This window comes from Oncorhynchus kisutch, linkage group LG11 (assembly GCF_002021735.2).
Source record: "Oncorhynchus kisutch isolate 150728-3 linkage group LG11, Okis_V2, whole genome shotgun sequence".
NCBI lineage: Eukaryota > Metazoa > Chordata > Actinopteri > Salmoniformes > Salmonidae > Oncorhynchus > Oncorhynchus kisutch.
The window spans coordinates 85784103-85808103 of NC_034184.2; the positions used below are offsets into that span (position 1 = coordinate 85784103).

Consider the following 24001-nt stretch of genomic DNA (forward strand, 5'->3'; position numbering starts at 1 on the left):
AGTTTGGCAAATGTTCTACTAGCCTGGTTAGTTTGGCAAATGTTCTACTAGCCTGGTTAGTTTGACAAATGTTCTACTAGCCTGGCTAGTTTGACAAATGTTCTACTAGCCTGGCTAGTTTGCCAAATGTTCTACTAGCCTGGCTAGTTTGCCAAATGTTCTACTAGCCTGGCTAGTTTGCCAAATGTTCTACTAGCCTGGCTAGTTTGCCAAATGTTCTACTAGCCTGGCTAGTAGAACATTTTGTTCATATGTGTTTGATGCCATTCCATTCACTCCGTTCCAGCCATTATTATGAGTCGTCCTCCCCTCAGCTGTCTCAACTGGACTCTAAACTAATCCTCTAAGGTCAGGGTAGCAGCCTTTGCATGTGGCCCAGAGCCAATCTGTTACTGTAATAATAGGGTGGAGGAGGACAGCAAGGATAAAGGATAAAAGAGGGAGAAGAGGAGGAGAGAGAGGGAGGATGAGGTCAGGGAAGGGTAGTGGGAGGAAGAAGAGGAGGAGAGAGAGGGAGGATGAGGTCAGGGAAGGGCAGTGGGAGGAAGAAGAGGAGGAGAGAGAGGGAGGATGAGGTCAGGGAAGGGCAGTGGGAGGAAGAAGAGGAGGAGAGAGAGGGAGGATGAGGAGGAGGTCAGGGAAGGGCAGTGAGAGGAAGAAGAGGAGGAGAGAGAGGGAGGATGAGGTCAGGGAAGGGCAGTGGGAGGAAGAAGAGGAGGAGAGAGAGATGGAGGATGAGGAGGAGGTCAGGGAAGGACAGTGGGAGGAAGAAGAAGAGGAGGAGAGAGGGGGAGGATGAGGTCAGGGAAGGTCAGTGAGAGGAAGAAGAGGAGAGAGAGACCGAGGATGAGGAGGAGGTCAGGGAAGGGCAGTGAGAGGAAGAAGAGGAGGAGAGAAGGAGGATGAGGTGGATAGGGAAGGTCAGTGAGAAGGAGAAGAGTGATTGGTCATTGTCCTGCACTTTAATATTGCACAGCAGCAGTAGCGTAGCTTATAGCTTCTCAACACGTGCACTGTAGCAGTTCTAAAGGCTAAAAGATGAGAACTGATATGAGCTGAGAACATTGATGAGAACACTTCACCTTCTACTCAGGTAACAACTCCACCATTGACCTATAAACAAAGATTGGCTAACGGAGAGGTAGGAGACAAACAGACTGTTACCCAGGCTAACGGAGAGGTAGGAGACAAACAGACTGTTACCCAGGCTAACGGAGAGGTATGAGACAAACACTGTTACCCAGGCTAAAGGAGAGGTAGGAGGCAAACAGACTGTTACCCAGGCTAACGGAGAGGTAGGAGACAAACAGACTGTTACCCAGACTAACGGAGAGGTAGGAGACAAACAGACTGGTACCCAGGCTAACGGAGAGGTAGGAGACAAACAGACTGGTACCCAGGCTAACAGAGAGGTAGGAGACAAACAGACTGGTACCCAGGCTAACAGAGAGGTAGGAGACAAGCCGACTGGTACCCAGGCTAACGGAGAGGTAGGAGACAAACAGACTGGTACCCAGGCTAACAGAGAGGTAGGAGACAAACAGACTGGTACCCAGGCTAACGGAGAGGTAGGAGACAAACAGACTGGTACCCAGGCTAACAGAGAGGTAGGAGACAAACAGACTGGTACCCAGGCTAACAGAGAGGTAGGAGACAAACAGACTGGTACCCAGGCTAACGGAGAGGTAGGAGACAAACAGACTGTTACCCAGGCTAACGGAGAGGTAGGAGACAAACAGACTGTTACCCAGGCTAATGGAGAGGTAGGAGACAAACAGACTGTTACCCAGGCTAACGGAGAGGTAGGAGACAAACAGACTGGTACCCAGGCTAACAGAGAGGTAGGAGACAAACAGACTGGTACCCAGGCTAACGGAGAGGTAGGAGACAAACAGACTGTTACCCAGGCTAAAGGAGAGGTAGGAGACAAACAGACTGGTACCCAGGCTAACAGAGAGGTAGGAGACAAACAGACTGGTACCCAGGCTAACGGAGAGGTAGGAGACAAACAGACTGGTACCCAGGCTAACGGAGAGGTAGGAGACAAACCGACTGGTACCCAGGCTAACAGAGAGGTAGGAGACAAACAGACTGGTACCCAGGCTAACAGAGAGGTAGGAGACAAACAGACTGTTACCCAGGCTAACAGAGAGGTAGGAGACAAACAGACTGGTACCCAGGCTAACATAGAGGTAGGAGACAAACAGACTGGTACCCAGGCTAATGGAGAGGTAGGAGACAAACAGACTGGTACCCAGGCTAACGGAGAGGTAGGAGACAAACAGACTAGTACCCAGGCTAACGGAGAGGTAGGAGACAAACCGACTGGTACCCAGGCTAACGGAGAGGTAGTAGACAAACAGACTGGTACCCAGGCTAACAGAGAGGTAGGAGACAAACAGACTGGTACCCAGGCTAACAGAGAGGTAGGAGACAAACAGACTGGTACCCAGGCTAACAGAGAGGTAGGATACAAACAGACTGTTACCCAGGCTAACATAGAGGTAGGAGACAAACAGACTGGTACCCAGGCTAACAGAGAGGTAGGAGACAAACAGACTGTTACCCAGGCTAACAGAGAGGTAGGAGACAAACAGACTGGTACCCAGGCTAACAGAGAGGTAGGAGACAAACAGACTGGTACCCAGGCTAACAGAGAGGTAGGAGACAAACAGACTGGTACCCAGGCTAACGGAGAGGTAGGAGACAAACAGACTGGTACCCAGGCTAACAGATAGGTAGGAGACAAACAGACTGGTACCCAGGCTAACAGAGAGGTAGGAGACAAACAGACTGGTACCCAGGCTAAAGGAGAGGTAGGAGACAAACAGACTGGTACCCAGGTTAACAGAGAGGTAGGAGACAAACAGACTGGTACCCAGGCTAAAGGAGAGGTAGGAGACAAACAGACTGGTACCCAGGCTAGGAACATGAGTGTTATGTTATGCTTTGAGCATTGGTGTTGGATTATCAGTACGTTGGGGTCTCCTGATGGGTCACAGATGGGATCAGAAAGACAGATGAAGATGCATTTGTTCTGCTTCTCTACTATCGTTACTGTCCCAAACGACACCATATTTACTATTGGCTCTGGTCAAAACTAGTGCACTATATATAGGGAATAGGGTGCCATAGGGCTCTGGTCTAAAGTAGTGCACTATATAGGGAATAGGGTGCCATAGGGCTCTGGTCTAAAGTAGTGCACTATATAGAGAATAGGGTACCATAGGGCTCTGGTCTAAAGTAGTGCACTATATAGGGCATAGGGTGCCATAGGGCTCTGTTCTAAAGTAGTGCACTATATAGGGAATAGGGTGCCATAGGGTTCTGGCCTAAAGTAGTGCACTATATAGGGCATAGGGTGCCGTAGGGCTCTGGTCTAAAGTAGTGCACTATAATAGGGAATAGGGTGCCATAGGGCTCTGGTCTAAAGTAGTGCACTATATAGGGAATAGGGTGCCATAGGGCTCTGGTCTAAAGTAGTGCACTATATAGGGAATAGGGTACCATAGGGTTCTGGTCTAAAGTAGTGCACTATATAGGGAATAGGGTTCCATAGGGCTCTGGTCTAAAGTAGTGCACTATATAGAGAATAGGGTGCCATAGGGCTCTGGTCTAAAGTAGTGCACTATATAGGGAATAGGGTACCATAGGGTTCTGGTCTAAAGTAGTGCACTATATAGGGAATAGGGTTCCATAGGGCTCTGGTCTAAAGTAGTGCACTATATAGAGAATAGGGTGCCATAGGGCTCTGGTCTAAAGTAGTGCACTATATAGAGAATAGGGTGCCATAGGGCTCTGGTCTAAAGTAGTGCACTATATAGGGAATAGGGTACCATAGGGTTCTGGTCTAAAGTAGTGCACTATATAGGGAATAGGGTTCCATAGGGCTCTGGTCTAAAGTAGTGCACTATATAGAGAATAGGGTGCCATAGGGCTCTGGTCTAAAGTAGTGCACTATATAGGGAATAGGGTACCATAGGGTTCTGGTCTAAAGTAGTGCACTATATAGGGAATAGGGTTCCATAGGGCTCTGGTCTAAAGTAGTGCACTATATAGAGAATAGGGTTCCATAGGGCTCTGGTCTAAAGTAGTGCACTATATAGGGAATAGGGTTCCATAGGGCTCTGGTCTAAAGTAGTGCACTATATAGAGAATAGGGTTCCATAGGGCTCTGGTCTAAAGTAGTGCACTATATAGAGAATAGGGTTCCATAGGGCTCTGGTCTAAAGTAGTGCACTATATAGGGCATAGGGTGCCATAGGGCTCTGGTCTAAAGTAGTGCACTATATAGAGAATAGGGTTCCATAGGGCTCTGGTCTAAAGTAGTGCACTATATAGAGAATAGGGTTCCATAGGGCTCTGGTCTAAAGTAGTGCACTATATAGGGCATAGGGTGCCATAGGGCTCTGGTCTAACGTAGTGCACTATATAGAGAATAGGGTACCATTTGGGACATTTATTATTGAAGGAGATGTAATCCTCTACTTTAAACACGTGTAATCTGAAGAGACGTAACTCATTCTGTTTTTTTTTTAAATCTGCACAACAGCTTACAGGCTTTTATCCGACTTTCATCTCCTCTGTCAATCTGTTCTGTTTCTTATGCTCCTTTTGACAACAGTAACAGTTCATTGGAGATTAAAGGTGAAGAAATTAAATCAAAGAGTCATTTGACATTTGTATGGGCCATGTAGGGTTGCAACGTTCTGGGCTTTCACAGAAATCCTGGTAGTTGGATTCCCAGAATCAAGAGGGAAATAAGCAGGAAATGCAGATGGGGTATACTACAGATGAGGGATGCTACGGATGGGGGATGCTACAAGATGGGGGATGCTACAGATGGGGGATGCTACAGATGGGGGATGCTACAGATGGGGGATGCTACAGATTGGGGGATGCTACAGATGGGGGATGCTACAGATGGGTTAAGCTACAGATGAGGGATGCTACAGATGGGTGATGCTACAGATGGGGAAATGCTACTCGGAAAATTTCCCAACTGAAAAAAAGGAGTTGGTTTGTGAGTTGTGAGAAGAATAGAAGCGGGAATACTAGAACTATATAGTATAGAATATCTAAACAATGCTGCAGGATGGAAGCAGACGCACAAATACACTGGTAATTAGAGGACGTTAAAACTACCATTTAAAAAAAAATCTAAATCTCCTCTCACTCACTCATCCACCGTCTGTTCCAAGGACTGTACAAAAGAATGGACCAAGCAATTGATGACATCCCCCCCATTGGTTCCTATGTGAAGGCTCATTGGTTCCTATGTGAAAGCTCATTGTTTCCTGTGTGAAGGCTCATTGTTTCCTGTGTGAAAGGTCATTGTTTCCTGTGTGAAGGCTCATTGTTTCCTATGTGAAGGCCCATTGTTTCCTGTGTGAAGGCTCATTGTTTCCTGTGTGAAGGCTCATTGTTTCCTATGTGAAGGCCCATTGTTTCCTGTGTGAAGGCTCATTGTTTCCTATGTGAAGGCCCATTGTTTCCTATGTGAAGGCCCATTGTTTCCTGTGTGAAGGCTCATTGTTTCCTATGTGAAGGCCCATTGTTTCCTGTGTGAAGACTCATTGTTTCCTGTGTGAAGGCTCATTGTTTCCTGTGTGAAGGCTCATTGTTTCCTGTGTGAAGGCTCAGAGGCGCATTTGAAGATCAGCAAGTGTTGTTTTAGCCTGTCACCATCTTGCATTATGGAGGAGTATCTGGAAATATTGCATGCGCACTGCAGTTTGAGCCACTCTAGGAAGTGACGTTGCAGGCTAGCTCAGTGCTGCCCCCTCTCATTGAGTATCTAAAGTTGAAGGCAGACCAGGGGTACTGCAGGTTGTAACTTATCCTTAGAACTTTTTCTAAGTGCAATTTTTTTTTTATCAAATAGGTTCAAGGACATACAACTGGTGAAATAAAAGCAAGTACTGGAACCATGACTGTGTACCTATGATGAAAATTACAGGCCTCTCTCATCTTTTTCAAGTGGGAGAACTTGCACAATTGGTAGCTGACTAAATACTTTTTTGCCCCACTGTACCTATATAAATATACATCCTTTTTAAAGAATATACCTTTATTATTCCCTGCTAACCCTTCCACTCTTCCACCAATTAGAGTATATTAATAAACAATAACTCTTGTGCTTCTACCTTCAGTTTATACATATTACACACATTTTACAGACACAATCTATTCAACAATAGTTACATTGTGTTTGTTTTTAGTCCTTCCTCTATTTCTGATGTCCAACCAGTTAGATTTCTATTTGTAACTGTGTTATTTTGCAACATTTCTGAACCTTTATACATTTTACAGACCCCTGTATGTTTTACATTGGTTATCTTGTTGTTATTAGTCCCACCCTTCAGCTCCATTCAGCCCCTCCCATCTATCTCTTAACACCATCTAGTCCCACCCTTCAGCTCCATTCAGCCCCTCCCATCTATCTCTTAACACCATCCAGTCCCACCCTTCAGCTCCATTCAGCCCCTCCCATCTATCTCTTAACACCATCTAGTCCCACCCTTCAGCTCCATTCAGCCCCTCCCATCTATCTCTTAACACCATCTAGTCCCACCCTTCAGCTCCATTCAGCCCCTCCCATCTATCTCTTAACACCATCTAGTCCCACCCTTCAGCTCCATTCAGCCCCTCCCATCTATCTCTTAACACCATCTAGTCCCACCCTTCAGCTCCATTCAGCCCCTCCCATCTATCTCTTAACACCATCCAGTCCCACCCTTCAGCTCCATTCAGCCCCTCCCATCTATCTCTTAACACCATCTAGTCCCACCCTTCAGCTCCATTCAGCCCCTCCCATCTATCTCTTAACACCATCCAGTCCCACCCTTCAGCTCCATTCAGCCCCTCCCATCTATCTCTTAACACCATCTAGTCCCACCCTTCAGCTCCATTCAACCTCTCCCATCTATCTCTTAACACCATCCAATCCCATCCTTCAGCTCCATTCAACCACTCCCATCTATCTCTGAACACCATCCATTTTGGATTTCTATTTGCCATATATTTTTCAACTGTGCTGTGATGCTTCACAAATGTACTGGACCTTTCTATTCTCATAGCTTCTACAGATTGTAAATTAAAGATAAACATTTTTGCTAACATTTTTATAAAATATATATTATATTATTGATTGATTGACTATGGCTTTTCAAATCACCCAGTATTGCTATCTGCAGCATTAGTTCTATGAACAAAAACGAGCTACATATGGACAGTACCAAAATAAATGATCTAATGACTCTGCCTCCTCACAGCAGAATCTGCAGAGCTGGGAAGATTGTATCCCCCATATAGGGGGGGGGGGGGGAATTTTGTATAGTAATTTAAATTAACGTTGTTTTGTGTGTCATTTCATAAACCATGTGCCATGGAATGGGTACATCGAAAATCTCTTCCCAACTCTTTTGCAATTTATATGGCACAGCTGTTAATTCTTTGGTCCTTAAATGAAATTGGTATATGTTTTTATCACACTTTTCTTTGACCATTTATGTTCTTTAATACAGGGCCGACATACAAGTTCCTTACTTTTATCCCCTTCTACTTGCCTCTTCCATTTTTGTGGTAATGCTGCTATTAGTTGGTTGTAATTTTGGGTAGAGCAGACATTTCCATATGTCTGTGTTAGCTGCATGTGTGACATAACTCCACCAGTCCTATTTATGATATCATTCACTAAAATTATACTTTTTTTGTAAAACATTTAATCGAAAAATATGTTTTTTTTTATCAATTACTATATTTGAGTTTAACCACACTATTTGTTGTATTATTTGTTCTGTCTTTTCAGGATTAAACTGAAATTGCAACCAACTTTCTGAGGCTTGTTTAAAAAATAACGATATTTTGGAGATTATTTCATTTTCAAACAACCGAAAGTGAGTGGTTGTAATGTGAATAATGGGGAAAAGGCCCTTATTGAACATGGGATGAGACATTCCTACCAATTTACTAGAGAACCAGTTTGGATTTAAGGTATAACTTTTGTATGACTGATGCCTTTAGTGAGAGGTCCAATGCTTTAATATTTAATCATTTCTGCCCTCCGAATATATTCGTTATATAAATAGGCCCTTTTCATTTTGTGGCCATTTCAAATACATTGTAATATTTTTTTGTTCATATCATTTAAAAAGCAGGTCGCTAGGTGGAGGAAAAACCATAAGCAAATAGGTCAACTGTGATATAACTAAAGAGTTCATCATGGTGATTTTTCCACATATAGACAGGTATTTTCCTTTCCATTGTAGCAAGATCTTATCTATTTTTGCTAACTTTCTATAAAAATTTATTGGAGTGAGATCATTTCTTTCTTTCGGGATTTGAATACCGACTATGTCCACATCTCCGTCAGACCATCTACCAATTAAACTACATGGTGATGTAAAATTAGCACGTAATATAGTACACATTGATCATAATTTGGTTTTAATCCAGAGAGGTTAGGAAAAGTATCTAGATCCTCTATGAGCCTGTGGAGGGATTCAGATTGTGGAGATGGAGGAGATGGACATGGAGATGGAGGATGGAGGAGATGGAGATGGAGATGGAGGAGATGGACATGGAGATGGAGGAGATGGAGATGGAGTTGGAGGAGATGGAGATGGAGGAGATGGACATGGAGATGGAGGAGATGGAGATGGAGATGGAGGAGATGGAGATGGAGGAGATGGAGATAGGGGAGATGGACATGGAGATGGAGGAGATGGAGATGGAGATGGAGATGGAGATGGAGGAGATGGAGATGATGGAGATGGAGATGGAGGAGATGGAGATGGAGGAGATGGACACGGAGATGGAGATGGAGATGGAGATGGAGATGGAGGAGATGGACATGGAGATGGAGGAGATGGAGATGGAGATGGAGGAGATGGAGATGGAGGAGATGGACATGGAGATGGAGGAGATGGAGATGGAGATGGAGGAGATGGAGATGGAGGAGATGGACATGGAGATGGAGGAGATGGAGATGGAGATGGAGGAGATGGACATGGAGATGGAGGAGATGGAGATGGAGTTGGAGGAGATGGAGATGGAGGAGATGGACATGGAGATGGAGGAGATGGAGATGGAGATGGAGGAGATGGAGATGGAGGAGATGGACATGGAGATGGAAGAGATGGAGATGGAGATGGAGGAGATGGAGATGGAGGAGATGGAGATGGAGGAGATGGACATGGAGATGGAGGAGATGGAGATGGAGGAGATGGACATGGAGATGGAGGAGATGGAGATGGAGGAGATGGAGACTGAAACCAAATATTCTTAGGGTACTTCACTTCCTCTTTTCAAAATATAATTTGGTAAATCATAGAATCACCAGCTCTATGTTTACAGATGATAAAATGAAGACTCCAAAGAAAGAACACCTTCCCTACAGTCAAACATGGAGGAGGTTCAGCCTTCCCTACAGTCAAACATGGAGGAGGTTCATCCTTCCCTACAGTCAAACATGGAGGAGGTTCATCCTTCCCTACAGTCAAACATGGAGGAGGTTCAGCCTTCCCTACAGTCAAACATGGAGGAGGTTCAGCCTTCCCTACAGTCAAACATGGAGGAGGTTCAGCCTTCCCCACAGTCAAACATGGAGGAGGTTCAGCCTTCCCTACAGTCAAACATGGAGGAGGTTCAGCCTTCCCTACAGTCAAACATGGAGGAGGTTCAGCCTTCCCTACAGTCAAACATGGAGGAGGTTCAGCCTTCCCTACAGTCAAACATGGAGGAGGTTCAGCCTTCCCTACAGTCAAACATGGAGGAGGTTCAGCCTTCCCTACAGTCAAACATGGAGCAGGTTCAGCCTTCCCTACAGTCAAACATGGAGGAGGTTCAGCCTTCCCTACAGTCAAACATGGAGGAGGTTCAGCCTTCCCTACAGTCAAACATGGAGGAGGTTCAGTCTTCCCTACAGTCAAACATGGAGGAGGTTCAGCCTTCCCTACAGTCAAACATGGAGGAGGTTCAGCCTTCCCTACAGTCAAACATGGAGGAGGTTCAGCCTTCAAAGAAAGAACACCTTCCCTACAGTCAAACATGGAGGAGGTTCAGCCTTCCCTACAGTCAAACATGGAGGAGGTTCAGCCTTCCCTACAGTCAAACATGGAGGAGGTTCAGCCTTCCCTACAGTCAAACATGGAGGAGGTTCAGCCTTCCCTACAGTCAAACATGGAGGAGATTCAGCCTTCCCTACAGTCAAACATGGAGGAGGTTCAGCCTTCCCTACAGTCAAACATGGAGGAGGTTCAGCCTTCCCTACAGTCAAACATGGAGGAGGTTCAGCCTTCCCTACAGTCAAACATGGAGGAGGTTCAGCCTTCCCTACAGTCAAACATGGAGGAGGTTCAGCCTTCCCTACAGTCAAACATGGAGGAGGTTCAGCCTTCCCTACAGTCAAACATGGAGGAGGTTCAGCCTTCCCTACAGTCAAACATGGAGGAGGTTCAGCCTTCCCTACAGTCAAACATGGAGGAGGTTCAGCCTTCCCTACAGTCAAACATGGAGGAGGTTCAGCCTTCCCTACAGTCAAACATGGAGGAGGTTCAGCCTTCCCTACAGTCAAACATGGAGGTTCAGCCTTCCCTACAGTCAAACATGGAGGAGGTTCAGCCTTCCCTACAGTCAAACATGGAGGAGGTTCAGCCTTCCCTACAGTCAAACATGGAGGAGGTTCAGCCTTCCCTACAGTCAAACATGGAGGAGGTTCAGCCTTCCCTACAGTCAAACATGGAGGAGGTTCAGCCTTCCCTACAGTCAAACATGGAGGAGGTTCAGCCTTCCCTACAGTCAAACATGGAGGAGGTTCAGCCTTCCCTACAGTCAAACATGGAGGAGGTTCAGCCTTCCCTACAGTCAAACATGGAGGAGGTTCAGCCTTCCCTACAGTCAAACATGGAGGAGGTTCAACCTTCCCTACAGTCAAACATGGAGGAGGTTCAGCCTTCCCTACAGTCAAACATGGAGGAGGTTCAGCCTTCCCTACAGTCAAACATGGAGGAGGTTCAGCCTTCCCTACAGTCAAACATGGAGGAGGTTCAGCCTTCAAAGAAAGAACACCTTCCCTACAGTCAAACATGGAGGAGGTTCAGCCTTCCCTACAGTCAAACATGGAGGAGGTTCATCCTTCCCTACAGTCAAACATGGAGGAGATTCAGCCTCCCTACAGTCAAACATGGAGGAGGTTCAGCCTTCCCTACAGTCAAACATGGAGGAGGTTCAGCCTTCCCTACAGTCAAACATGGAGGAGGTTCAGCCTTCCCTACAGTCAAACATGGAGGAGGTTCATCCTTCCCTACAGTCAAACATGGAGGAGGTTCAGCCTTCCCTACAGTCAAACATGGAGGAGGTTCAGCCTTCCCTACAGTCAAACATGGAGGAGGTTCAGCCTTCACTACAGTCAAACATGGAGGAGGTTCAGCCTTCCCTACAGTCAAACATGGCGGAGGTTCAGCCTTCCCTACAGTCAAACATGGAGGAGGTTCAGCCTTCCCTACAGTCAAACATGGAGGAGGTTCAGCCTTCCCTACAGTCAAACATGGAGGAGGTTCAGCCTTCCCTACAGTCAAACATGGAGGAGGTTCAGCCTTCCCTACAGTCAAACATGGAGGAGGTTCAGCCTTCCCTACAGTCAAACATGGAGGAGGTTCAGCCTTCCCTACAGTCAAACATGGAGGAGGTTCAGCCTTCCCTACAGTCAAACATGGAGGAGGTTCAGCCTTCCCTACAGTCAAACATGGAGGAGGTTCAGCCTTCCCTACAGTCAAACATGGAGGAGGTTCAGCCTTCCCTACAGTCAAACATGGAGGAGGTTCAGCCTTCCCTACAGTCAAACATGGAGGAGGTTCAGCCTTCCCTACAGTCAAACATGGAGGAGGTTCAGCCTTCCCTACAGTCAAACATGGAGGAGGTTCAGCCTTCCCTACAGTCAAACATGGAGGAGGTTCAGCCTTCCCTACAGTCAAACATGGAGGAGGTTCAGCCTTCCCTACAGTCAAACATTGAGCAGGTTCAGCCTTCCCTACAGTCAAACATGGAGGAGGTTCAGCCTTCCCTACAGTTAAACATGGAGGAGGTTCAGCCTTCCCTACAGTCAAACATGGAGGAGGTTCAGCCTTCCCTACAGTCAAACATGGAGGAGGTTCAGCCTTCCCTACAGTCAAACATGGAGGAGGTTCAGCCTTCCCTACAGTCAAACATGGAGGAGGTTCAGCCTTCCCTACAGTCAAACATGGAGGAGGTTCAGCCTTCCCTACAGTCAAACATGGAGGAGGTTCAGCCTTCCCTACAGTCAAACATGGAGGAGGTTCAGCCTTCAAAGAAAGAACACCTTCCCTACAGTCAAACATGGAGGAGGTTCAGCCTTCCCTACAGTCAAACATGGAGGAGGTTCAGCCTTCCCTACAGTCAAACATGGAGGAGGTTCAGCCTTCCCTACAGTCAAACATGGAGGAGGTTCAGCCTTCCCTACAGTCAAACATGGAGGAGGTTCAGCATTCCCTACAGTCAAACATGGAGGAGGTTCAGCCTTCCCTACAGTCAAACATGGAGGAGGTTCAGCCTTCCCTACAGTCAAACATGGAGGAGGATCAGCCTTCCCTACAGTCAAACATGGAGGAGGTTCAGCCTTCCCTACAGTCAAACATGGAGGAGGTGCAGTGATGTTTTGTGGTTGATTTTATGCCTCAGGCACTGTGTGCATTGAATGTGTGCATGACATCATGGAATCAGGAGAATGCCAAGGCATTTTGGGACGCAGTAACCCGGTAGACCTTTAACTTGAAATCCTCAATGACATGGGGCCAGAACCCTATGGCACCGTATTCCCTATATAGTGCATTACTTTAGACCAGAGCCCTATGGCAACCTATTCCCTATACATAGTGCACTACTTTAGACCAGAGCCATATGGCACCCTATTCCCTATATAGTGCACTACTTTAGACCAGAGCCCTATGGCACCCTATTCCCTATATAGTGCACTACTTTAGACCAGAGCCCTATGGCACCCTATTCCCTATATAATACACTACTTTAGACCAGAGCCCTATGGCACCCTATTCCCTATATGTAGTACACTACTTTAGACCAGAGCCCTATGGCACCCTATTCCCTATATAGTGCACTACTTTAGACCAGAGCCCTATTCCCTATATAGTGCACTACTTTAGACCAGAGCCCTATGGGCCTACATAGAGTGACATTTGGGATGCACCCTTGTATATATTTTCTTCATTTCATAAAAGCATTTTCACTTTATCAGATCACAACAATTGGCCCAGTGCTGTCCGAATTTGGCCGGGGTAGGCCATCATTGTAAAGAAGTTGCTCTTAACCGACTAGTTCAATAATATTTTTATAAAGTTAAATAAAAGGTCCAATAAAGTTACAGTTGAAGAAATCAGATCACCATAGTCTTTACCCTGGAGGCATTACCCTGGAGTCTTTACCCTGGAGGCATTACTCTGGAGGCATTACCCTGGAGTCTTTACCCTGGAGGCATTACCCTGGAGTCTTTGCCCTGGAGGCATTACCCTGGAGTCTTTGTCCTGGAGGAATTACCCTGGAGTCTTTACACTGGAGGCATTACCCCGGAGCCTTTACCCTGGAGGCATTACCCTGGAGTCTTTACCCTGGAAACATTACCCTGGAGTCTTTACACTGGAGGCATTACCCTGGAGTCTTTACCCTGTAGTCTTTACCCTGTAGGCATTACCCTGGAGGCATTACCCTGGAGACTTTACCCTGTAGTCTTTACCCTGGAGGCATTACCCTGGAGACTTTACCCTGGAGGCATTACCCTGGAGGCATTACCATGGAGGCATTACCCTGGAGGCTTTCCCTGGGGGCGTTACCCTGGAGACATTACCGTGGATGTATTACCCTGGAGGCATTACCCTTGAGGCATTACCCTGGAGTCATTACCCTGTAGTCTTTACCCTGGATACATTACCCTGGAAGCATTACCCTGGAGGCACTACCCTGGAGACTTAACCCTGGAGGCATTACCCTGGAGACTTAACCCTGGAGGCATTACCCTGGAGACTTAACCCTGGAGACTTAACCCTGGAGACTTAACCCTGGAGGCATTACCCTGGAGACTTTACCCTGGAGACTTTACCCTGGAGTCTTTACCCTGGAGTCTTTACCCTGGAGTCTTTACCCTGGAGGCATTACCCTGGAGTCTTTACCCTGGAGACTTAACCCTGGAGTCTTTATCCTGGAGTCTTTACCCTGGAGGCATTACCCTGGAGTCTTCACCCTGGAGTCTTTACCCTGGAGTCTTTACCCTGGAGTCTTTACCCTGGAGGCATTACCCTGGAGGCTTTACCCTGGAGTCTTTACTCTGGAGGAATTACCCTGGAGTCTTTACCCTGGAGGCATTACCCTGGAGGCATTACCCTGGAGTATTTACTCTGGAGGCATTACCCTGTAGTCTTTACCCTGGAGTCTTTACCCTGTAGTCTTTACCCTGGATACATTACCCTGGAAGCATTACCCTGGAGGCATTACCCTGGAGACTTAACCCTGGAGGCATTACCCTGGAGACTTAACCCTGGAGGCATTACCCTGGAGACTTAACCCTGGAGACTTAACCCTGGAGGCATTACCCTGGAGACTTTACCCTGGAGACTTTAACCTGGAGTCTTTACCCTGGAGTCTTTACCCTGGAGGCATTACCCTGGAGTCTTTACCCTGGAGACTTAACCCTGGAGTCTTTATCCTGGAGTCTTTACCCTGGAGGCATTACCCTGGAGTCTTCACCCTGGAGTCTTTACCCTGGAGTCTTTACCCTGGAGTCTTTACCCTGGAGGCATTACCCTGGATGCTTTACCCTGGAGTCTTTACTCTGGAGGAATTACCCTGGAGTCTTTACCCTGGAGGCATTACCCTGGAGGCATTACCCTGGAGTATTTACTCTGGAGGCATTACCCTGGAGTCTTTACCCTGGAGTCTTTACCCTGGAGGCATTACCCTGGAGTCTTTACCCTGGAGTGTTTACCCTGGAGGCTTTACCCTGGAGGCTTTACCCTGGAGTCTTTACCCTGGAGAAAGGGGACACCGCGACTCATTATTGTACTCCTACATTTCTTCAGTCATTCTTTTATTTTCATCATTCCACTGTCTTCTCATTCTCTCTCAGGCTCCATGCTTTATGTTCCTCATACAGAAAGCACATTCCCATTGATGAATGTCTGTCTCTCTCAGCTCATCAAATCAAATCTACTTCCTCACCACTGATTTTATTCATACCATTAATATTCCTATGGCTTCCAGAGATTCACTTATACATCTCACAGAGCTTGTCCCCAATGGCACCCTATTACCTACAGTATATAGTGAGCTTCTTCTACAGGGGCCTATGGGCCCTGGTTAAAAGTAGTGAACTTAAAATACAATGAACGAAAAAAATAAAAAATAATCCAACATGCAAGAATTTTAAAGATTTTACTGACTTATAGTTCATAAGGAAATCAGTGAATTGAAAGAAATTCATTAGGCCCTAATCTATGGATTTCATATGACTGGGAATACAGATATGCATCTGTTGGTCACAGATACCTTTAAAAATCAAAATAAGTCATGGCGTGACTCAGAGAACCAGTCAGTATCTGGTGTGACCACCATTTGCCTCATACAGCGCGACACATCTCCTTCACATAGAGTTGATCAGGCTGTTTATTGTGGACTGTTGTAATGTTGCCCCGCTCCTCTTCAATGGCTGTGCGAAGTTGCTGGATATTGGCGGGAACTGGAACACGTTGTTGTACACGTCTATCCAGAGCATCCCAAACATGCTCAATGGGTGACATGTCAGGTGAGTATGCAGGCCATGAAAGAACTGGGACATTTTCAGCTTCCAGTAATTGTGTCCAGATCCATGTGACATGGGGCTGTGCATTATCATGCTGAAACATGAGGTGATGGCAGTGGATGAATGGCACCACAATGGGCCTCAGGATCTTGTCACAGTGTCTCTGTGCATTCAAATTACTCTGTTCACAACACTGACATCAGCAAACAGCTTGCCCACACAATGCCATCTGCCCGGTACAGTTGAAACCGGGATTAATCCGTGAAGATCACACTTCTCCAGCGTGTCAGTGGCCATCAAAGTCGGTTACGAAACCGAACTGCAGTCAGGTCAAGACCCTGGTGACGACGACGAGTATGCAGATGAGCTTCCCGGAGACGGTTTCTGACAGTTTGTGCAGAACCCACAGTTTCCTCAGCTGTCCTGGGGGGCTGGCCTCAGACCATCCCACAGGTGAAGAAGCTGGATGTGGAGGTCCTGGGTTGGCGTGGTTACACGTGGTCTGTGGCTGTGAGGCCAGTTGGACGTACTCCCAAAACCATGTTGGAGGTGGCTTATGGTAGAGAAATGAACATTCAATTCTCTGGCAACAGCTCTGGTTGACATTCCTGCAGTCAGCACGTCAGTTGAACGCTCCATCAAAACTTGAGACATCTGTGGCGTTATGTTGTGTGACAAAACATCACATTTTAGAGGTGCCTTTTATTGTCCCCAGCACAAGGTACACCTGTGTAATGATCGTGCTGTTTAATCAGATACTTGATATGCCACACCTGTCAGGTGGATGGATTATCTTGGCAAGGGATGTAAACAAACTTGTGCGTAACATTTGAGAGAAATAAGCTTTTTGTGCATACGGAAAATTACTGGGATATTTTATTTCAGCTCATGAAAGATTGGACCAACACTTGACATGTGGTGTTTATATTTTTGTTCAGTGACAGTATAGGGTGGCATTGGAGACACGGACAGAGTCTATCCCAAATCAACCACCTCAGATCTGAACTCTAGCAGTGGAATGGCTGGGCTGTAAAGTGTTGACTCTAGATAGATACATTTATATTCTCTAAGGTGTTAGGCTGTGACTCATTTATATTCTCTAAGGTGTTAGGCTGTGACTCATTTATATTCTCTAATGTGTTAGGCTGTGACTCATTTCTATTATCTAAGGTGTTAGGCTGTGACTCATTTATATTCTCTAATGTGTTCGGCTGTGACTCATTTATATTCTCTAAGGTGTTAGGCTGTGACTCATTTCTATTATCTAAGGTGTTAGGCTGTGACTCATTTATATTCTCTAATGTGTTAGGCTGTGACTCATTTATATTCTCTAAGGTGTTAGGCTGTGACTCATTTCTATTATCTAAGGTGTTAGGCTGTGACTCATTTATATTCTCTAATGTGTTCGGCTGTGACTCATTTCTATTATCTAAGGTGTTAGGCTGTGACTCATTTATATTCTCTAATGTGTTAGGCTGTGACTCATTTCTATTCTCTAGGGTGTTAGGCTGTGACTCATTTCTATTCTCTAGGGTGTTAGGCTGTGACTCATTTCTATTCTCTAAGGTGTTAGGCTGTGACTCATTTATATTCTCTAAGGTGTTAGGCTGTGACTCATTTATATTCTCTAAGGTGTTAGGCTGTGACTCATTTATATTCTCTAAGGTGTTAGGCTGTGACTCATTTCTATTATCTAAGGTGTTAGGCTGTGACTCATTTCTATTCTCTAGGGTGTTAGGCTGTGACTCATTTCTATTATCTAAGGTGTTAGGCTATGACTCATTTCTATTCTCTAATGTGTTCGGCTGTGACTCATTTCTATTCTCTAGGGTGTTAGGCTGTGACTCATTTCTATTCTCTAGGGTGTTAGGCTGTGACTCATTTCTATGCTCTAGGGTGTTAGGCTGTGACTCATTTATATTCTCTAAGGTGTTAGGCTGTGACTCATTTCTATTCTCTAAGGTGTTAGGCTGTGACTCATTTATATTCTCTAAGGTGTTAGGCTGAGATGCAAGATTCACCCAACCGTTCTCTGCTATGAATTGACAATGGAAGGGAAAGATATTACATGGTCTATTACATCTCACCTTAGTGTGTGTGTGTGTGTGTGTGTGTGTGTGTGTGTGTGTGTGTGTGTGTGTGTGTGTGTGTGTGTGTGTGTGTGTGTGTGTGTGTGTGTGTGTGTGTGTGTGTGTGTGTGTGTGTGCGTGCGTGTGGTGTATATATATACAGTAGAAGCTCCTACTGTTGTTTTGCTCAAAGAACATGTACTGCTCCTGGTTCTGGCTACAGACCATATAGTACCACTTTTAAAAGGGGTAGTTTTTTTTCTTCAAGGTCAGAACACATAGCTACTGTTTAATATTTGTATTCTTGATTTTATCAACTGATTTAACAGTGTTGCTTCCCATCCCTCTCCTTGCCTCAGAACTGGGCTTGAACTAGGGACCAAAAAACACAATACATTTATATGAAAACATGTTTCTATTCAGATTTTTCAAGGGGTGATGCTGCACCTTCAGCATCCTTACTTCCTGTGCTACTTCCTGTGCTACTTCCTGTGCTACACCACGGACCCTCTGAACACGTGTCGTCCGTATAGTAGAAATACCTGTCAGATCACAAAAGCAGTCCTTACAGAGTAGTGACCCTACAGAGTAGAGACCTTACAGAGTAGTGTCCTTACAGAGTAGTGACCCTACAGAGTAGTGTCCTGACAGAGTAGAGACCTTACAGAGTAGTGACCTTACAGAGTAGTGACCCTACAGAGTAGAGACCTTACAGAGTAGTGTCCTTACAGAGTAGTGACCCTACAGAGTAGTGTCCTGACAGAGTAGAGACCTTACAGAGCAGTGACCCTACAGAGTAGTGTCCTGACAGAGTAGAGACCTTACAGAGTAGTGACCCTACAGAGTAGAGACCTTACAGAGTAGTGTCCTTACAGAGTAGTGACCCTACAGAGTAGTGTCCTGACAGAGTAGACCTTACAGAGTAGTGACCCTACAGAGCAGTGACCTTACAGAGTAGTGACCTTGCAGAGCAGAGACCTTACAGAGCAGTGACCTTACAGAGCAGTGACCTTACAGAGCAGTGACCTTACAGAGTAGAGACCTTACAGAGCAGTGACCTTACAGAGTAGAGACCTTACAGAGTAGTGACCCTACAGAGTTGTGACCTTACAGAGCAGTGACCTTACAGAGTTGTGACCTTACAGAGCAGTGACCTTACAGAGCAGTGACCTTGCAGAGCAGAGACCTTACAGAGCAGTGACCTTACAGAGCAGTGACCTTACAGAGTAGAGACCTTACAGAGCAGTGACCTTACAGAGCAGTGACCTTACAGAGCAGTGACCTTACAGAGCAGTGACCTTGCAGAGCAGAGACCTTACAGAGCAGTGACCTTACAGAGCAGTGACCTTACAGAGCAGTGACCTTACAGAGTAGTGACCTTACAGAGTAGTGACCTTACAGAGCAGTGACCTTACAGAGCAGTGACCTTACAGAGTAGTGACCTTACAGAGCAGTGACCTTACAGAGCAGTGACCTTACAGAGCAGTGACCTCACAGAGCAGTGACCTCACAGAGCAGTGACCTTACAGAGCAGTGACCTTACAGAGCAGTGACCTTACAGAGCAGTGACCTTACAGAGCAGTGACCTCACAGAGCAGTGACCTTACAGAGCAGTGACCTTACAGAGCAGTGACCTTACAGAGCAGTGACCTCACAGAGCAGTGACCTTACAGAGCAGTGACCTCACAGAGCAGTGACCTCACAGAGCTGTGACCTCACAGAGCAGTGACCTTACAGAGCAGTGACCTTACAGAGCAGTGACCTCACAGAGCAGTGACCTTACAGATCAGTGACCTTGGAAAACAAGTACTTCTACGTCTCAGTGATTTAACGCTACTTGCGCACCGCCAATTAGCTATCCATTTTACATCAGCTACACTGACATCTCTCCCTCTCCCTCTCCCCTCCAGATCCTGGCTATCCTGTCTATCCTGTTCATAATTCTCTCCACTATCGCCTTGTCCCTCAACACCCTACCAGAGCTCCAGGTGCTAGATGAGTTCGGCCAGGCCAACGACAACCCCCAGCTGGCCCATGTGGAAGCCATCTGCATCGCCTGGTTTACCATGGAATACCTCCTCCGCTTCCTCTCTTCACCCGACAAGTGGAAGTTCTTCAAAGGTAAATATACGCTTAAAGCCGCTCCTCAACTAAACTGGAACTTTGTCTTTCGTTTTGTGTTTTAGTTGATAATACTGGCCAATTTTTATAGTTAAAATGTAAATTGTACTCGCAATTCAGCTTGTTGCTGCCACTTGTACAAAGTCGTATTGAAGTAAAAACTGTTTTACCCCTCTCCCTTGCTTCCTCTCTCCCTCCTTCTCTCCCTGTCTGTCTCAAAGGTCCCCTGAACATCATTGACCTGCTGGCCATCCTCCCTTATTATGTCACCATCTTCCTGACGGAATCCAACAAGAGTGTTCTACAGTTCCAGAACGTTCGGCGTGTGGTGCAGATATTCCGGATCATGAGAATATTGAGGATTCTGAAGCTGGCCAGGCATTCCACAGGGCTGCAGTCTCTAGGTCTGTATGCATGTTGTTTAGCCCAGTGTTTATTAGTCCTGGTCCTGGGGACTCAGATGGGTGCTCGTTTTAGTTTTTTTGCCCACTACGCACCTGATTCCACCAATGAAAGGTTTGATGAATTGATTCAAGGGAATCAGATGTATAGTGCGAAGGCAAACATTAAAATGAGCACCTCTTCGGACCAGTACCAGGACCAAGAACCACTGTTTGACTCATTGAGAGTATACAGTTTTAGTTGTTCTACTCTAATCTAATATAGGTTTCACCCTGAGGAGGAGTTACAACGAGCTGGGCCTGCTCATCCTCTTCCTGGCCATGGGCATTATGATCTTCTCCAGCCTCGTCTTCTTTGCCGAGAAGGACGAAGACGCCACCAAGTTCACCAGCATCCCCGCCTCCTTCTGGTGGGCCACTATCACTATGACTACGGTGGGTTACGGTGACATCTACCCTCAGACTCTGTTGGGTAAGATAGTCGGGGGTCTCTGCTGTATCGCCGGGGTGTTGGTCATCGCTCTGCCCATCCCCATTATAGTCAACAATTTCTCTGAGTTCTACAAGGAGCAGAAGAGGCAGGAGAAGGCCATAAAGAGGCGGGAGGCCCTGGAGAGGGCCAAGAGGAACGGTAGTATCGTCTCCATGAACCTGAAGGATGCGTTCGCCCGGAGTATGGAGCTGATGGATGTAGTCGTGGAGAAAGGAGGAGAGGACAAGCTCTGTGTGGGCCTGGGCAACCACCTGTCCCCCAACCGCTGGGCCAGCACACCCAAATGCGCCGCCTCTGACACCAGTCTTCATACCCTGGATAAGACGTTCCCCGAATCCATCCTCCTGGGATCCACCCACCGCATCACCATCACCACCAGCAGCAGCCCCCAGCGGCGGCACCTCGGTAGCCCTCAGTTCAGAGGCGGTATCCCCGAATTCAGAGGCGGTAACTCTCAGCTTCTTAACGCTCAGAACCTAGAGTCCTTGTACAACGAGATGGCCAGGTCTCAGTCCTTCACCAACCTCAACACTTCCTGCTCCCTGAGCACCGTGAGCACCTCAACCGCCTTCACCGCCACGACATCCCCGGAGTTGCAGCAGCACCCGGGGTCCCCTCCTGCGCCGACCCCGACCTTACAGAAAGTAGAACTGGAGATGCAGGAAGTCCTGCGCTCTTCTTCGTCTTCGACGGAGCTGAAGGAAGGTGACGGAATACAGAGCCCGCCGAGCGTGGATAGCATCGCCACCTGCAGGGACGAGTTTGGGGAAGGTTCTGGAAGGAAGTTCCCTCCGACTCTGGATCTCCTCCCAGAGTCGAGTGTCGATGATGTCCAAAGCCCACACGATACCACCCTCCTCAAAGACAGGATGTATGGGTTTGTTCCCTATGACCAAGATGGTGCCACAAAGTCCACCAGAGACGACGCAGAGAGCTTCAACAGAACCGTTGAGAACATCCGGAATTCCCTGAGAGGCAGCATCAACCCTGTCGTCAAGGGAACCAAAGGGTTAAAGGTCATTTTCATCGAGGGCCCCCCCACCGAAGCCCCCCCGACGCCACCCAGCACCACCTCACCCAAGGACATCAGCTCCAGCCTCCTGGAGGATGAGTCCCCTGAGGGGGAGACCACACCGCTCCTCCCCAGCACAGAGGCCCTCGACCTGGGCACAGAAGACGAGATCTTCCCCCTGTCCCCTGAGAGGCTGGTGGTAGTGGTGGACACCCCGCCAGGGGACGAGGACACCCTGGACCAGAGTCTCGGGTGTCAAGGGTTGACCAACGAGGAGAAAAACCTGATGGAGACTACTGCGGGAGCGGCAGGAGGGGCATCGGCGGGGAACTGCACCCAGGGTGTGTTGGGGGGAGGGGCAAGTGGGGAGGGTAAGGTCGACATCAACCAAAGTGGACACCAAGCAGAGAACCACATGTTCACACCAGAGATCCCCCTGATGACCGGGGAGAGCAGTATGTCCCCAACCTGTGAAACCAGCATGTGACTGTAGGGGGCGCTATGAGGGAAAAGACCCACTTGAATTACATTTAAATAACCTGCTGAGAAATACGAAGAAGAATGAGAAGAGAGGGAGGAAATAGGAGGAAAGTGAGATGAGAGAAAAAGGGCCAGATAGTGGAAGAGGTATTTTTGCATGGCATGACAAGTCCCTTTTACGCGTGTTGTTGTTTATTGCTGAAACAGAGACTGCAGAGGTTTATTGCCGAAACAGAGACTGCAGAGGTTTATTGCCGAAACAGAGACTGCAGAGGTTTATTGCCCGAAACAGAGACTGCAGAGGTTTATTGCCCGAAACAGAGACTGCAGAGGTTTATTGCCCGAAACAGAGACTGCAGAGGTTTATTGCCCGAAACAGAGACTGCAGAGGTGTATTGCCGAAACAGAGACTGCAGTAGTTTTGCAGACATAAAACTTTTGGGGCTCAAATCGAGAAACTCATATGGACATATTTAAGAAGACATTTTCAATCCTGTAAATTTCAGTCTTGTTTCTTTTTTTCTAGCAACAGTGAAAAATGTGTATCTTTAAAAACATCAAAAAGCTTTTAAAAATAGATATGTAGGTATATTTGACGGTTTGCTGAAAGCGCTCAACATACTATGACAACAAAGGCAATGACAATTCACAGAAGAAGAGGCAGAAAAAGATCCACGTTCGCCAAAGGTACAAATATTTCTAATGTGAGGAGAAAGAAGGTAATGCATCAACAGACCTCACACAGAGCCTGTGTTCCAAATGGCACCCTATAGTGCACTACTTTAGACCAGAGCCCTATAGCACCCTATTCCCTATATAGTACACTACTTTAGACCAGAGCCCTATGGCACCCTATTCCCTATATAGCACACTACTTTAGACCAGAGCCCTATGGCACCCTATTCCCTATATAGTACACTACTTTAGACCAGAGCCCTATGGCACCCTATTCCCTATATAGTACACTACTTTAGACCAGAGCCCTATGGCACCCTATTCCTTAAATAGAGCACTACTTTAGACCAAAACCCTAAGGGGGTGTTGCAACGTAGCGACCTATGACAAACATATCATGACCTTTCGTTTAAATCCAATGTGTAAAAACCATGATGACTATGTTATGTTTTTGTCTTGATGAGATGAGTGTATGAACTGCAATGTTAACATTGTCTTCGGTTTGCGTTATAATTGGTTTGGGTTTTCAATGTAATAATGCCTTGCTCAAAGATCAGCTTAATGATGATTAGTATTTTCATTGGAAATAATGTTTCAAAAAAATGATATACAAATGTAGTTGCCAAAATATGTCATCAGTGATGACAAACGCTTCAGCTACTAGCCTAAACTTAATAAATAAGCATATTTATTTCAGCTTGGTTTCAGCAGGCGAGATAGGGTTTTAGAAAGGAGAAATCATTAGGTTGGTTGATATACAATCTGCTCCTTGATTCCATCAAAATATCACACAATATATTAATTACTCTCTGACAATGTATACTTCAGAATGTAGCTTTTACGAATTTAAAATCTATGAATACAGTGAAGTAGGATTACAGTTAGTTAAGACAGTCCTAGAGGTGTTCTAGTGGGGCCTACAGA

General features: G+C 46.5%; 1 protein-coding gene across 1 annotated transcript; it reads left to right on the forward strand.

The window, feature by feature from the left end:
- Nucleotides 1-622: 622 nt before the first annotated feature.
- LOC109899181 (potassium voltage-gated channel subfamily B member 2-like) lies at nt 623-23210 on the forward strand. Its single transcript, XM_031835034.1, has 4 exons — nt 623-745; nt 19806-20016; nt 20238-20420; nt 20683-23210. Exons 1-4 carry the CDS (start codon nt 623-625, stop codon nt 22407-22409), a joined length of 2244 nt encoding a protein of 747 aa, XP_031690894.1. The 3' UTR covers nt 22410-23210.
- Nucleotides 23211-24001: the final 791 nt, after the last annotated feature.